The sequence below is a fragment of the Rhinolophus sinicus genome, linkage group LG10 (genome assembly GCF_036562045.2).
Source record: "Rhinolophus sinicus isolate RSC01 linkage group LG10, ASM3656204v1, whole genome shotgun sequence".
Classification (NCBI taxonomy): domain Eukaryota; kingdom Metazoa; phylum Chordata; class Mammalia; order Chiroptera; family Rhinolophidae; genus Rhinolophus; species Rhinolophus sinicus.
Genome location: NC_133759.1, coordinates 110,079,692 through 110,094,861, shown reverse-complemented (window position 1 = coordinate 110,094,861; position 15,170 = coordinate 110,079,692). Strand labels below are relative to the sequence as shown.

The 15,170-nt window shown below is 57.4% G+C and overlaps 1 protein-coding gene across 2 annotated transcripts in view; it reads right to left on the bottom strand.

Annotated features, from left to right (window-relative positions):
- MAD1L1 (mitotic arrest deficient 1 like 1) overlaps positions 1–13,500 on the bottom strand; it is a 279,782-nt gene extending 266,282 nt beyond the window's left edge. The window contains exons 1-8 of one of the 2 annotated variants that reach the window (XM_074314014.1): positions 13,348–13,500; positions 11,396–11,516; positions 9,081–9,260; positions 6,436–6,560; positions 5,357–5,438; positions 3,873–4,003; positions 3,636–3,750; positions 1,199–1,260 (exon numbers count right to left, since the gene is read on the bottom strand). In XM_074314014.1, the coding sequence (XP_074170115.1) occupies positions 1,199–1,260; positions 3,636–3,750; positions 3,873–4,003; positions 5,357–5,438; positions 6,436–6,560; positions 9,081–9,260; positions 11,396–11,516; positions 13,348–13,490 (959 nt within the window). In that variant the 5' untranslated portion in view covers positions 13,491–13,500. Of the gene's footprint in view, positions 1–1,198; positions 1,261–3,635; positions 3,751–3,872; positions 4,004–5,356; positions 5,439–6,435; positions 6,561–9,080; positions 9,261–11,395; positions 11,517–13,347 lie in introns of those variants that run through there. The other variant, XM_074314009.1, reaches the window with a different exon arrangement.
- Positions 13,501–15,170: the final 1,670 nt, after the last annotated feature.

Below are 15,170 nucleotides of genomic sequence, written 5' to 3'. Positions count from 1 at the left end.
ACATTCAGGCCCTGCTGGGGCCGCCCGACGTGAGTCGGGGTTCTGCAGGTGCAGCTCAGGAGGAAACAGAGCCTCATGTGTCGTCTGTGACTCAGCGAGGCAGCAGGAAAACGAGGAGGCATTTCCAAGTGACGGACAACTGGAGTCGATGCCAACTGGGACAGCCACAGGCTCCAGAACCAGCAGTCGACGGTGTAATTACAGCACAGCTCTTTAAAGAACGTTCTCATTGTTGGCCCCATTTCCAGGAAAGACAACCAAGAAGCTAGTCTTAAAGCCACACAAGCAGGTAAAACAACAAAAGGCCCTCCAAACCCCACAGGCCCAGGCCCCAGGACTGACAGGACGATCAGCCTTCCCCAGCACCGCACCCCACCCTGGAGCAACCCGGCAAAGCCAGAGCTGCTGAGGCGGAGTCAGACTGCAGGGATCAGAGGCGCTGGGAGCAGTGAAGCGACACGGGAGAAAGAGGGGCCGTGGCCCCCAGAAGGACAGGTGGTGTGAAGATGCCCATCCTGCCCCCAGGGAAGAAGGCGCCCCACTCTGCATCCTGCCACACCCGCTGGCACAAGACCGACAGACGAGCTGGGGCGGCTGCTGCAGGCGCCTGATGGGGACACCATCCTGTTTTCACCCCTAACAGCTCAGTTCATCGGCACTCATCTCAGGTACCTCCCAGGAGTGACTCCCCCAGAAGACAGCTTCCTCAGACACCCAGAGTCCTTTGCAAAGTCCAGCAACGCAGCAGGCTGCGAACCCTCTGCTGTGTCTTCCAGCAGAGCTCGTTTATTGCCAGTGGGCCTGACAGTTCGCTCAGCAGACTCAAGACAGGGCCAGGAGGTGGAGTGCGAAGGAAGTGTACCGCGTGAGGACAGGCTGCTGAGGGGCAGCCTTCATGCCACGGCCTGCTGCCGACCAGTCCTGGGCAGGAGGCGCTGGGCCAGGCCAAGAGCACTCAGCGCCCCTTCAGCCCGCACACCCCAGGCTTCCGGCCCTCCCCTGCTTCCGCTTCAAATGAGGAGGTGATGAAGACATGGGCAGGGAAAGGCACTGCCTTCATTTCCCTCCCACTGTGAAAGTACCTCAGTACACCTAAGCAGCCTGGCCTGCGCAGGAAGCTTCCCCAGCAGCCACCAGGAGAGTGGGGGGCAGGGCCCATTCTGGGGGACACACCCAGGCACAGGCGCCCTCCGCCTACCTGATGCTCAAGCCCGTGCTCTGGTCCAGTCTCTCCCAGCTCTGCAGCTTCGCGAGCAGCCTCTGAAAACACAAAGAAGGTGGAACAGAGCACCGTGCCCCCATCGCCTCCGGTGCACAGACCCCACAGCCCTCCCGCTGTCCCGCTTCACCCCCATCACCACCAGCAACTGTCCCTCACGCCCAACGTCATCACACGGAACTGCCATGACGATGACGCCTACGTCGCCCCAGCGCTGTGGAGGAGCCAGCCCTTCTCTGAGTTGGGGTGACACAGAAAAGCTGAGTCGGCTCCAAAGCACACAGGTCACTTCCAGTCTCGGCAGCTTACACCTCATTCATTCCCGGAGCCATAATTCTGTCAGATCCCAGCAGGATGCTGAAAGGAATGTGGGAGAATGGGGGAGAAACCAGCCTTCTGGCTGGTCCTGCAGTCGTCTGGGCCCACAAGCACTGGCTGCCACTCATGCATCTTCCAGGCGCTCCTCAGGACCAAACCTTAGGGCAGATGGATGGAGCCCAACAGCCAAACTCATCCCACTGACATGGCCGACTGACCAGTCCCCGTGGCCGCACGGCAGGGGGAGCCAGCCCTGAAGAGCGGGGTGGTGGTAACAGGCCCGCAGGTCGGCCCACCGTTGTATTTCACACACCTGCCCACACTGACCCATCTCCCAGGAAGCCCTTTGAGCCTCACTTCTAGAGTCTCTGCTTCTAAAACATAAGCAACGTGCCTCTTGTCCCCATCACCCCAAGCCAGGCACAGTGCTCTGAGAGCGTTCATTCCATCAAGCACATAGCGCCTGAGCCCCTATTAGTGCCAGGCACACACTCAGTAATTTTGTCGCTAGAGCCGATGTTGCTATTCCTTATTCCTGATCACACAGGTGAACAGAGAGGTTAAGTAACTTGCCCGGGGTCACACAGCCAGCAAACATCCATGGCAGGATTTTAAACTAGGCAGTGTGATTCTTAACAGCCAAAATCTTAACCAATTTGAAAACACACTATGTCCAGAGAAGAAACTGCTCAGCTCCAGAGCTATCTTTTCAGGTAAGTTCCTACAAGAGCCAACATCTGAGAGGAACCCTGCTCACGCCTGAGGTGCCTCAGGCTGACAGTGAGCCTCCTCGTGGGCTTAGGTTACTCTGCAGCCACAGCCACAAGGGCTCAAGGGCCAAACAGGGCCTGAGCGGCACGGGAGCTCTGAAACGGAGGCAGCACTCGGCACCATTCAAAGGAGGCAGCCGGTCCCGATGGGTCGGGCAGCTGACAAGCACAGAAGACGGTGAATGACTTGTAACTTTACACTCTTCCCAAACTCTGGCAACAACTGGGGAGTGGTGACACAGTTCGTGCCAGGCAAACCAGAGAGAGACACGAGGCCATAGAATGCAACCATGGAGAAGCTGTACAGAAGGACAGGAACAGCCTTGGCCAGAGGCCTCAGTGCTGGTCCAACTCACGTGTCCTGGGCAAGACAGAGGGCTTTTCTGACCTCAGGCTCAGGTGCCCACAGGGGAATTAGGACGCTTTCAGCACTGACATCCTAGGCCATCTCTGCATTGTCCCACAAAATGCCACCTGAAATCCCAGGGAGACAAAGGGAGGAGAAACTTACCGTATTTCCCCAAAAATAAGACCTAGCTGGACAATCAGCTCTAAGGCATCTTTTGGAGCAAAAATTAATATAAGACCCGGTCTTACATCACATTATATGAGACCAAGTCTTATATTAATTTTTGCTCCAAAAGATACATTAGAGCTGACTGTCTGGCTAGCTCTTATTTTTGGGGAAACACGGTATCTCAGGGGCCCCCGTGGGAACAATGCTTCTTTCAGGCACCATTTGTATCAGTCTTCCTACTGCTGAGTGGCTTAGAACAGCACAGATTTACTACCTAGCAGCTCTGCAGGTCACATGTCCAACCACCGGGTCCTCGCTGGGCTTCAGTGAGGTGGCAGCAGGGCTGGTGCCTTTTGGAGGATCTAAGGGAAGAATCTTTTCCTTGTTTTTTCCAGCTCCTAAAGGTGCCCACGTGCCTGGGCTCACAGCCCCTTCCCCCACCTTCGGTGCCAGCAGCAGCAGCAGCGGCAGGTGGAATCCTTCTCCCATGATGACATCACTGCGACGGCCTCCACCGCCCTCTTGCACATGTGAAAACCTGCAATCACACTGGCCGCCTGGCAAAGCCTGGGAGCCGACCTACTGCCACAGGCCAGCTGACCAGCACGCTGAGCCCCTCTGCCACCCAAGATAACAGACTCATAGTTCTGGGGATCAGGACATGGGCATCTTTGGGCGCCACCATTCTGCTCACACGAGCACAGCACTTAGACATTTTAGGGGACCAGCTGGAACGTAGGACTGAAACATCGAGAGTCCTCTGGACGACAGGACCCCCGGCAGAGAACAGCTCAGCGGCTCAGGCCCTCACCTCCTTCTCCAGCTCCAAGTCAACCAAATTTTCCTGCATCTTCTCCTGACGCCCCAACTTCCGCTGCAGCCCCTCTACTTCTTCCCTGAGCAGCCCGTTGGTCTCTCGCATCTCCCTGCCAGGGCCAGAAATAAAGTCACTCAAACAGCCACGTATCCTGGGGACGAGCAGGAGCCCCAGGAGTGCCAGCCGCACACGCACACACCCAAGCTCTAGCCCCAGGAGGCGCGGCCTCACCGCAGGTAGGCGTTCTCCTCCTTCAGCTGCTTCAGCTCCCGCTCCACCTTGGGCAGCCGCACCAGCTCCGACTTCATGTTCTTCACAATCACAGCCTCCTGCTCCTGCAGCGCCAGCTTCTGCTCCAAATCCTGGTTGAGGCCAGGGACAGAGAAGAGTCATGGACCGCCAACTGCCCAGGTCCTTGGTTACCTCCAGATCCCCTCCTCCAGGAAGCCTGCCCTGCCTACACCCCATGCCTGTGCTGTCCTCAGCACTCACTTCCAGCACAGCGCCCACGGTGCACCCCCAGACAGCGTCATGCCGCTGCGCGGAGCGGCCCTTGGGGGCAGAAACCTAGTGCACGTCTGGCACAAGGACGCTCAGCGAAGGCTGCCTGAATAAACACACCAGTAAAACACCCCTCCCCATGCAAGACCTGCTTCTGTCACTCTAACACGCACATGTGACAACAGAGTCTTTTCCATAGTGAGGACGGCCTTTTCCGTACCATCTCTAGTCCCCTTGGGATACAATGGAGACAGCTGGCATCCATTAGTGACAGGTCACAGAACAGGCTGAGTATGAGAGCAGGACTGACTAGTCATTCAACAAACACTAATGGAGTCCCTCTCTGTACCAGGGACTGGGTCAAGTAGAAAGGACAGGGTGACACAGAAAACAAATGAGGTCTCTGCAAGAAAGAGCTTACAGTTTGGTGTAAAAGACATTCATCAGGGGGTACAGGCACGTGAACCCTAAGAAGTGGGCCCAGGGCTGCAGACAGGACAAGGAACAGGGAAGGTGTAACGGGGACATGTGAAGTGGCGAGGACCAGCAGGGAAGGCCCAGGACAGGCAGGTAAGCACTGCAGCCAGACCAGCACATGAAAGACCAGAGGCCAGAGGGAGAGGGGAGTCTAGAAACTGACACAGCGGCGAGCACAGCTGAAAGGCAGGTGGGCAGGATGGAGCTGGGAGGCCACAGCAGCCAGCTTCTGGGGGGCACAGGTGTAGCTATGCCGCAGGGCAGTGGGCAGCCCTCCTAGGCACCTGCATCACGGTCTCCCTGGCAGCATCCTCCTCCCTCAGTGAAGCAGCACAGCCAGAACTTGTCAGGTCAACCTGCTCTGAGACACGGCTCAGTCACACGCTAGCTGCGTGGCCTCTCCAAGCCGATTTTATCACCTTCACAGCATTCGTCCCTACTCGAATTGTCATGTTTACTTTCTTCTTCGTGTGTGTGTGTCTTTGGTCTTCATCCACTAGAACGTGAACTTCTTGGGAGCAGAAACATGCCCCGTTCACTGTGGTAACCCTAGCAGCTAGCACAGGCCTGGCACACGAGGAGACGATCAGTGTAAATGGCACAATGGACACAGGCAGCAACTGTCCCCACATGCCACCACGCATACCCAGCTCAGAAACACCTACAGATGGCAGGAGGGCTGAGACCACTGCTGTGATGCCTACGACACAGGCCGGGGGTGCAACAAAGCAACTTACCTTGATCCGCTGCTCCTGGTCTGCCCTTGATTCTTGGCTGGCCTGGAGTTCCTGAATCTTCTGATTAGCTTCCTGCCATTTTCTATTCAGAGAAATGCGTATGACGTGCAGAATATGGTATGTGGTGAGGCCAACAATTCCCGTCACTCTAAAAGTTCTCCAGTGTAGACACATGCATGCACCCCCACATGCCCTTGTGCACACGCACATACACAGACGCACTCACACCCACGTGCATCCACACGTGCACTCACACACATGCGCACATACACACACTCACACCTACACGCATGCACACACGCCCACCACGCACTCCCTGCAGGGACAGCTCCAGGATCCCGGACTCTAGTCCCTGCCAGCGGCTCTGTGGCCTTGGTCTCCTCACCAGGACAGGGTGGGTGGGTAAGTCCAGACCACATGCACAGTCCTTTCTCCTCCCTCCCCACAGTTGCTCACAGCTGCAGCCTCGGCTGGCCCTGGTACAGCCACAGCCAAGGACCCACTCGTGACTAACCCTCGGATTCCACCGAGCAGCCAGAACTCTCCCTGGACAACATCTGCCAAGACAAAGGCCAAATTCTTCAGGAGAGTATTCCGTCCTCCGACCTCCTCTCCGTGGGTCCTTTCCCACTCCTGTGCTTTGCTGCTTACAATGCTGTCTGCCGGGGCTGTCCTTACCACCCACCTCCCCCGCCGCAGGAGACGTCAGCCACACACAGTCTCAACAACCTCGCTCAAAGCTAACATCTGCTCTGGAAGCTCTCTCCACGACTGCCCCCCCTTCTTGGTCGCAGGACTTTAAATGCCTCTCTGTTCTGGCACTTCCGGTCCTGGCCTCAGAGGCCTCAGAGTCCGACCCAGCCAGTCTGTGCATGGGGGGGAGAGCATCTGAGGACACCTGCCAATCCTCGGAGCTTCAGCGACACTCACAGAGGCTGGGCGCTCACCCGGCAGAGGGCACAGCACCAGCCTGGCTCTCCATGTCGCTGGTCTCCCGCCCGCAGGCTACAGGCTAACTCCAGGGCCGAGGGGGGCAGGTGCCCGTGGCATGGGGACCACACACCTCCACACGCACTCACCGCTGCTGCAAGCCCAGCTGCTCCTGCAGCTCTTGCTTCTCCGACTCCAGGCCCTTCAGCTGCATCTCCTGGTCCATCACAGTCCACTGCAGCTCCGAGATCCTGCCCTTTAACTCACTGATGGTCTGAAAGCAAACAGGACAGACCATCACTGAGGCCCGTCACTGGGGCTGCTGGGCACGAACGCACCTGCGCCTCCCACAGAGAAGGACAAACGCCCTCACAAGAGCCTGTCGTCCCCCCCCCCATCCCACTCCCGAGGACAGGGACAGAGCCATCTGCTCCTTCTGGGAACATGACCAGACACCACCCCCAGCCCAGCCCCAGAGCAGCAGCCCGAGCCCTCCTTGCGTCTCCCACAAGGTAACAGGAGACGGGTCATGGTGACAGCAGCCGCAGGAACAAGAACTGCTGCTGGCTAAGACGGGCCGGGGCCTCACACCCCATGACATCCCGTCCATGGAGCATCCACACACCCCATGTCCCACCACGTGGACACTCACGTCCCTGGCGTGTTCTGCACAGCTCTCCCTCCACACCCTGCTCTCATCTCTCAGCCTGGAATTCCTGCTCTAACCCCGCACACCATGCCACCACTCCAGCTACATGCTAACGATGCCACCTGTACGCCACAGCCAGGTGCCCCCCAAGAAGCCAGACATGGGGAACTGAGGATATCCTCAAAACGATGCCACGAAAGTCACACAGAATGGGGAGGAGCTACCAGAGGCGCTTCCAGCGCTCCCCGGCTGGAAGCGGTTGGAAAGGAAAGCCAACGCGCAGGGGGCCATCCCAGAGCACAGCCTCTAGGACAGCGAGCCACTGACATTCGGAGGTGGAACCGCCAGCCTGAGCTCGGACTGTACCCACCAGGCAGCCTTTAGGGGACTGCACTGCCGTTGTGGTTTTCCTAGGGGAAGAGAGCACACCGGTCAAGCCAACAGGAAAGGCGAGCCCACTCAGAAAGGACATGTCAATTACTCTGCGGAGATGTTGCCACATCCGCCTCTGGGAGCCAGAAGTCAACCCGAGGGATCCTACAAGCAAGGGCGAGAAAACCGACTGATGACTCACCGCAGTGAGTGACACTTGGCAGTCCCTGGGGGCACCCTCTGCAGACAAGGAGGCCACTGCACTCATTCACCTGTCCAACCCGGGACTCGTTTAAATGCATGAGCACCCTCCACCCCACATCCTCCCAGAAAGGCTGACACAAGAGTCCACGCCTCCAACCCCATCCATCTGTACAGTCTGCTTTATTGCTTTATTACACTGACTCCCAATCTGGGAACCAAAAGAGAACGAAGGTACTAAAATATGTTCAACAATGAGCAAGTGCTCAAAAAGCCTTCCTGACCTCAGAAAATGCACATGGCACCAGGCGCTGTGCAGGGTGGGACACCGGGATCAGCCAGCCAGCCCCCAGGGAGGACAAAGGCTATGGGGAGGCCAGGCCATCACGAGATGACCTCAGCGAGTGGTGAGCAGAGGAACCAGGGCACCGTGACAAGAGAGGCACTTGGGGGGAGGGGTGCAGGGTTAGGACTTTAGACCGAGAGACCAGGGAAGGCTTCTCCAAGGAGGAGGAAAGCGCCATTCGTCATCCTGCATCCCAACTGGCCATGACCTTTCCCACCCTGGGCCCCATTCGGCATCCTCTTTGTAACTTCTGTGGTCAGGACCCCCTCCTGCCCTTCACTGAATAGCGTGCAGGGCTCATCTGCCCCGTGGGCCCCAGACACAGGGCAGGGATGAGCACAGGCGAGCACACCAAGGACGGGAGGGGACCTTGTGCTGAGGCCGATCCCAGCTCCTCTCCTGCCAACATCCGCAGCACAAGACAGATGCAGAAACAACCCTAACATGCTCTCCGGTGCTGCCAAGGCAGAAATAACCTGGGGTCCGCTCCGCAGCTCTGCCACACAGACGAGAATGCCAACAATCACGCCCCCTGCCCCCCGGCAGCGGCTCATCGTTCTTCTTGCAGCACCTGTGATCTCGAACTGCACAGCAAGGGACAGGGAAGGTCAGAAGAGTCCAATTTCCACCAGCATCAACGTTTGGGTTCTGTTTCTAAAATTGATACAACCTTCAGTTGACAGAGACAGTAGGACACTACAGTCCGTCTGGGCTCTGGTTTCCAAGCTACTCTCAGATGCTGGCTAACAGTCAGAGAAATGCAAATCCAGAGGCACCTACTTACATCTTCATGGGAAGCAAAACAACACGAGTATTTCCAGAAGGTACCACCCACCATGCCACGGAAGGCCACGGGGAACTAGAATACTCAGCAATGGCGTCAGGACGACAGCAACAGGTGGCTGGTGCTGACAGCCCCGCTCCTAGGATGAGCCTGCGTCACCGAGGCACATGCATGAAGCCATCTGCTACACACACGTTTGCACGGCAGGGAGTGTGTGTATAGGAAACCAAAGCATTGGAAAAGGTCACAAAATGGATTCACCGACCATTAACAATCATAATTACAAAGACTAAAGAAGTTCTTAGCTGAAAACCATAGAATAGAAAACGACTATCTCTGCTACAATCACAGCTATGCCCAGAAAGGTGGGCGCACACGCGGGACGCAGGGTTAAGAACGGACAACACCGTGGTGCTCTGGCGTCCTGCAGGCGTCCCCTCACCTCGCCGGCCTGGGCCAGGCTGTCCTCCTTCTCCCGCAGCTTCTTGTTGGCCGTGTCCAGGCTCTGCTTACACAGCCTGTTGCGCTCCAGCTGCTCCTTCATCTTCACCTCTGCCTCTGCCTCCCGCTCTTGCAGCTGCCGAATGCGCGTCAGGAGCTCCTGGTTGCGGTCCACCTCCCGCTGCCAAGAGGGAGAAGCTGGTGAGAGCAGTTGGGAGCAAGGAGACCCCGCCCGCCCGCCCTCAGGCCAGGACCAAGGCCCAGAGAAGACCCGCCCAGGAGCCAGGAGCGAAGTCAACAGCACGCGGCTCTTGCCCAGAGATCGGGGAGGACACTTAGATGCATCACCCCAGTGTCATTAGCCAACTTGACCATCTGCAGGGAGTTGGGGCGTGAAAACCCCAAACTCAGACTCGACCTCGGAAAGAGGTCCAAGCTGTGGCAGCACCAGCAGCTTTCATCTGACCACACACAAGCCACACTACGACGAGCCAGCATGCCCCAGGCGGGTGCAGACAGGTGGCCTGCAGGCAGGCACAGCTGACCCAGGGCCCCCATCTGCCATGAGGGCACGGCATCTCCTACAAACCTTCCAAGCCCCCTGCACTCGTCCCCTCAGAGGCAGGGAGGGCAGAGCTGAGATTCTTCACTCGGATGAACCCTGGGGGCCCCTGGGGGTCATAAAGGCATCTGGGCCACTGAGAAGGTTACTGTCAGCATGAGGGGCAAAGGGACCACAAAGCAGGAGCCAGCCCCTGCTGACCTCTGACCTCTCATCAGGGAGCTGACCTGCAGAAGCTCCCTCCAAGGACCACCAGGCACAGCCAGGGCCCACCGTGCTCAGAGCCAGTGCTCACTCCAGGACCTCAGCGCAGCAGCGAGGTGGCCCCGAGCAAAGGCGCCGTCCACAATGCGGGAGCTGCACAAGCCCAGCTCCACACCTCCCGGGGAGGAACAGGGCGCCTCCACTCGGCCTGCCCGGCTGAGCACACCTGGGCAGCCCAGGCGGGTCCCCAGACACCACGTCTCCCCATCTACTAGGTGTTTCCAGGTGGGAAGGTTGAGATTCCCACTCACTGTCCTCCCCACTCACTGCCAAACTGACAGTTCCTAATAAACCACTACAGACGCCCCAGAGTCACAGAAATAAGTTGAAAATCACTGGCTCCAGTGGCCCCGGGGTCGCCTTCAGCCCTGTCTATGGCAAGGAACGAAGGCCTCTCAGGCAGAGGCCCAGGTTAGTGAGGGACCCCAGGGTTAAGCTCAGTCAGCTCTGCACCCTTGGGTTTCCCCGAGAAAGACATTCAACGACCCTGCAGCCTTCCTCGCTGTTCAGGTGTTTTCTGAGCACCTTAAAGGTGCCGCAGCCTACGCGGGACACTGGGGATGCAAGGCAGCAAGGCCAGGCCCCGTCCTCAAGGACTCGCGGGCCAAGGAAATGCCAACGGCTGCACATCCCATGCCACCTGCCTGGGAGCCCGGGCAGTGCTACCCGCCACCAACACTAGTTCCCGCAGTCCGCTGGCCCGTGCCGCCTCCCGACCCCTAACAGAGCACTCCGAGACTTGCAAGATTGCCAAGGCCTCTCCCCACACCGGGCCGCCCAGCAGCGTCCCTCCTAGGACAAGGCACAACCTCAGTGACAGCCCGCCTCACACAGGGACAGGGCCAGTGCCGAGGCTGCGGCCCCCACCACAGGCCGCATCACAAGGCGCCCCAGCCAGAAGCCTGCCTGCCAGCTTCACACACAGCCAACAAGCAGCACACCCTCGAGGACCCGGAGAGCATGCCGATGTGCCACGTGAGGCAAGAGCGGGTCAAGCCTCGCCCTCGGGGACGCAGAGGCCAGAGGCTCTGAGGCCCAACACCCTGCCCACCGCATCAGCACTTACTGACAAACCTGCAAAGTGCTGTGACTCAAAGCAAGGGAGGAGGGATGTGGACACAGGGTACAATCCGACCCCTCTGGGTCACGGGCTGGCTCTCCCCACCTGCTGTGCGCAAGTCGGGGGCAACGTGATGCAGCCCCAAGACTGGGGCTCTTCGCTCTGAGGCCCTATAACCATGTGAGCAGACCCAAGAACCCTGTGCGACCTGGTGACTTTCTAAGCCTGTCACCCCCGTGCCACCGGTATTTCTGCCAGACCTTTCAGAGGGAGGGGAAAGCAGGAGGCCCCGCAGAGAGATGCTACCAGCACGTGTCTTCCCCCCTTGAAGTGACATCCATGTCCTAAAGAGCACAGCTCGTTGCTCAGGCTCAAGCAGGGGCAGGTTTGGGGCGCAACTCCCACTCCCAGGCCGGCTGGCCTCACCCACCTCGTAGCTCCTGGCACTGGTGCTGGCCGCGCGCTCCAGCTCCACTCGAGCCCTCTTGTGACTCGAGTCCAGGATGTTGCTAAACACCCTTAAATGCACAGAGAAGTCCTGCAAAACAAAGAATTATCCAGCCCAAAGTGTCAACAATGCCAAGGGTGAGAAATCACGGTCAGAGAAGAGGCATTTTCTCCACCCCTCCCCCACATTCGCTGGGGATCCAAGTCCACACTTCCTTTACCCTCTGATACTTGCTCATTTCAATGCCCACCTGTTGACATTTGGTGGAGGTTCCTAGCTCTACACTTCATCAAACTCAAGGGCCTTCCTCGTCTCACTGTGTCTGCAGCTAGGACTTCAGCTCTAGGGGGCACCGCTGCAAAGGGACCAGGAGTCCCACAGACACAGCCAGTGATTCATGGGCTGTGTTTTGACTGTATTTGAAGGAAAATAACTGAAACATTATTTGTGTATTTGCACAAACACTGATGTGTACCAGAGCAGACAATAAACACCATCAAACGGAAAGGGGAACCTTAAAAAATGGGAAGGGGAGAGGCCTGGTGGGCAAGAAATACTGACCTCTGCCTCCAGGCTCCCCAGACCTGCAGCTTCTCAGTTCCCTCACCTGCCAGTTGGGGAAGGCACAAGAGGAAGGCCAGAGCCACTGACCAAAGTCCTGGGACAGGTCAGGGTCCTGGGGCAGGTACTTGGGCAGCCTGACTGCCCAGTTCACTCTGGCTCTGCCACTCATTCACTGACCCCCTCCTGGGGGAGCCTTCGAGCACTACTAGCTGAGTGAGAGCTGTGACCTCCAAAATTCTAGACTCTGTAGTGCTAACAGACAGGCCAAACGTTCCCAGGCATTTGCATCAATAAAATTATAAATTTTTTGGACCAGTGAGCAAGGATCCAAAGAAAACTACAATCTATTACCACTATCATTTTACAGAAAAGCTTTTTAACACCAAAAGCAAAAGTAAAAGACCTAATTTCAGAATAAAGAACAGTCCTGGCCAAAAAATGGTGGTAAGCAACTTAGTCCACTAACAAACATATGGTAATTCCATGCTATAGATGCGTACAAACACATTGGCTTTCGCTCTGCCTGGGCCTCGTCGGGGCTCCAGGAGCAACAGGAAACCATGTCCGACAGAGGACACCAGCTAGAAAGGCTCCAACAGCACAAGTGGGGTGGACAGGAAAGGAGGACCGCAGCAGAGACAGCAGGGCCACCTCCACAGCTGTCCTTGGCAAGGCTGCAGACCCCACCCGGCCCCGCGCAGACCCAGTGAGCCGCCCCACTGGGACTGACAACTCTCTAGAACCGGAAGTGGTTCAGGAGCCCTGACACGGAAGTGGTTCAGGAGCCCTGACCCCGTACACCTGTGTCTACACTGAGCACTGCCAAGAACTGGGAACCAAGTGAAAGAAAACTAGAATCAGAGTAAAACTGTAAAAATCACCCCATGGCAGACGGAAGCCAAGATCTGCAAATGGCCCCCACAGTCTGAGACCATGACATACCCAATCCTTCGCTCACGGCCATGGCTTTCCCACCAGGCTGACCAAGGACCGGTGTTTACAACACAGCCTTCAGGGGAACCAGCAGCTGGCTGGAAAATCAGTGGTCATGCTGTCAGGCAGTCTGGGTTTCCCCCAATTAAATGAACGAACCGGCTTCCGATCCGATCGTCAGTGTCTGAGCTCATGAATGTGAATGCCACACTGAGCGCCAGACCCACTCTGGGTGCTGATACATCAGACTTTTAAGTAGGACAGTTCCTACCTAAGGGGAAGCATCTTTACTTATGAGACCCCAGTCCCAACACTTAGAGAACCCTATACTGACACACGGCACTCACCTGCACCACACAGAACTTGAACATGCCCCACCAGAGGACAGGTGTCTTCGTCCAGAGCCCCCACCCCGACACACGGCACTCACCTGGATACTCTGCTGGTACTGCATCTGCAGAGAACCTTGGGCAGAAGTGGAAACATCCAGTCCAACTCCTCCTTCCACTCGCTGGGAAATGAAGTTGTTCAAAGATCTCAGGGAGGACAGGACAGTGGTGTTTTCCCCCAGGTCTTCCATGGCCACGTCCCTTGTGGAGGAAGAGAAGGGAGGGGTCACAGCAAGCCTTTCCGTACAACTTCAGCTCTGCCAGCGGCCCAGACACCCCACCCCAACGCTCTCTCAGAGCCCTTAAAACAGTCCAGTGTCCGTAAGCACATTCTTCAGGGTTAACTGGGAGCCCATACTGCTGATGTACCAGAGAGGAAACGGAGGCATAAAAAGGCAACACGCCACCAAGCCGCTGACTGTCAGTGACGACCTGCACACCAGCAGAACAGACAGACAGCTCCCAGGAGACGGCGGTCAGCAGTCAGCTGGTACATCTCCCACTAAGCGCTCACAAAAAGCTAGCTTCTGGGAATCAGAAACAAAGCACACAACCGTGGCAATAACACTGATGATGAGCACAGCAATGCTAACTATCTGCTAACAATGACGTTAATAAAATACTACTATTTTCACCCATGTACCAACAGAAAGGTATCTGACATATACAGGGCAGCAAGGCTCCTCGAGCCTGTTTCCTCCTCTGTAACTGAGGTCATGAAACCCACGTTTGCAAGTAGTTGTGAAGGTTGCAGTGTCCGTAGGAAGTCGTCAAGTGGCAGATGGTGCAACTGTTGACACCGTTTGACTGTCATCCTGCTTGTAATCTGACATATGACAGCTCAATCTTCACCACAGGTGGATGAATCAGGTCTTTTTGCACGTATTTTAGAGATGAGACAAAACGAGGCTTCGAAACATTACAGAACTGAGTTTGGAACCTGGGCCTGTGGCTCCAAAGGTCGAGTGTGCTCCACAGCCAATGCATGGAGGGCTGAGGACAAGAACCAGCAAACAACCTGCACCCCCAAACCTGAGCTTATGGCCTCACACCAGCCTGTCCACCAGCCCTGCCGGATGGAGGGGGGCTCCCAGGCACAGCCCAAAGGTGTGAATTCCTACAGGTGACAACGTTTTTCTCTTAGGAAAAGCTGGCTCTCTCTGATCCCCCCGAGTATTCCGTGGAAAACACCTCCCTCCCAAAAGACAGGTGAGGAACGCCAGTTTGATTCTGAATCTCCCATTTCACAAGCACCTTGGCCTCCTGCACCGCGTCTTCCACAGGCTGTATTCCCTCCCTGTACAACGCACCTGTCCCGTCCCCCTCTCATTCCTACTATAAACGGAAACCGACGGGAAGAGACAACACAAGAGCAGCCACAGTGCGGGCGCCCCGCAGACGCAGCCTGCCTGGCGCGGGGCGGGGACAGCAGAGCCTGCCCTGCAAAGCCAGCACTCCCGCCGCCGTGCGCCCCATTAGGCCGGGCCACGCTTCCCTCGCCCTGATGGGAGGACATGCCGCCAATCTACGCTCTTCTCGCGATGCGTGTCCCGTAAGCACGATGCAGGCAGCACCAGAGTGAAACGCGCACACACTTCCAACCGCGAAGCTCAGGCTCGGCCGGCGTGACAAGGCGGCAGCTGCCACTCGGCCTCCCGACCACGCGCCTCCCACCTTCCGGCCACCCAACCACTGAATGTCAACTGCTCTCCGCGGGCCCCCGAGCGGGGCGTCTGGACACACGCCTGTCAACGCGCGTGTCCCCGGGCGGAAGGCCGACCAGGACGCCGCCTCCCCGCGGCCGGGCCCCTGCGCTGTGACACGGTCCCCACTCGCTCCAGCGGCCTCTGCCTCGGACGCCGTGCAAGCTG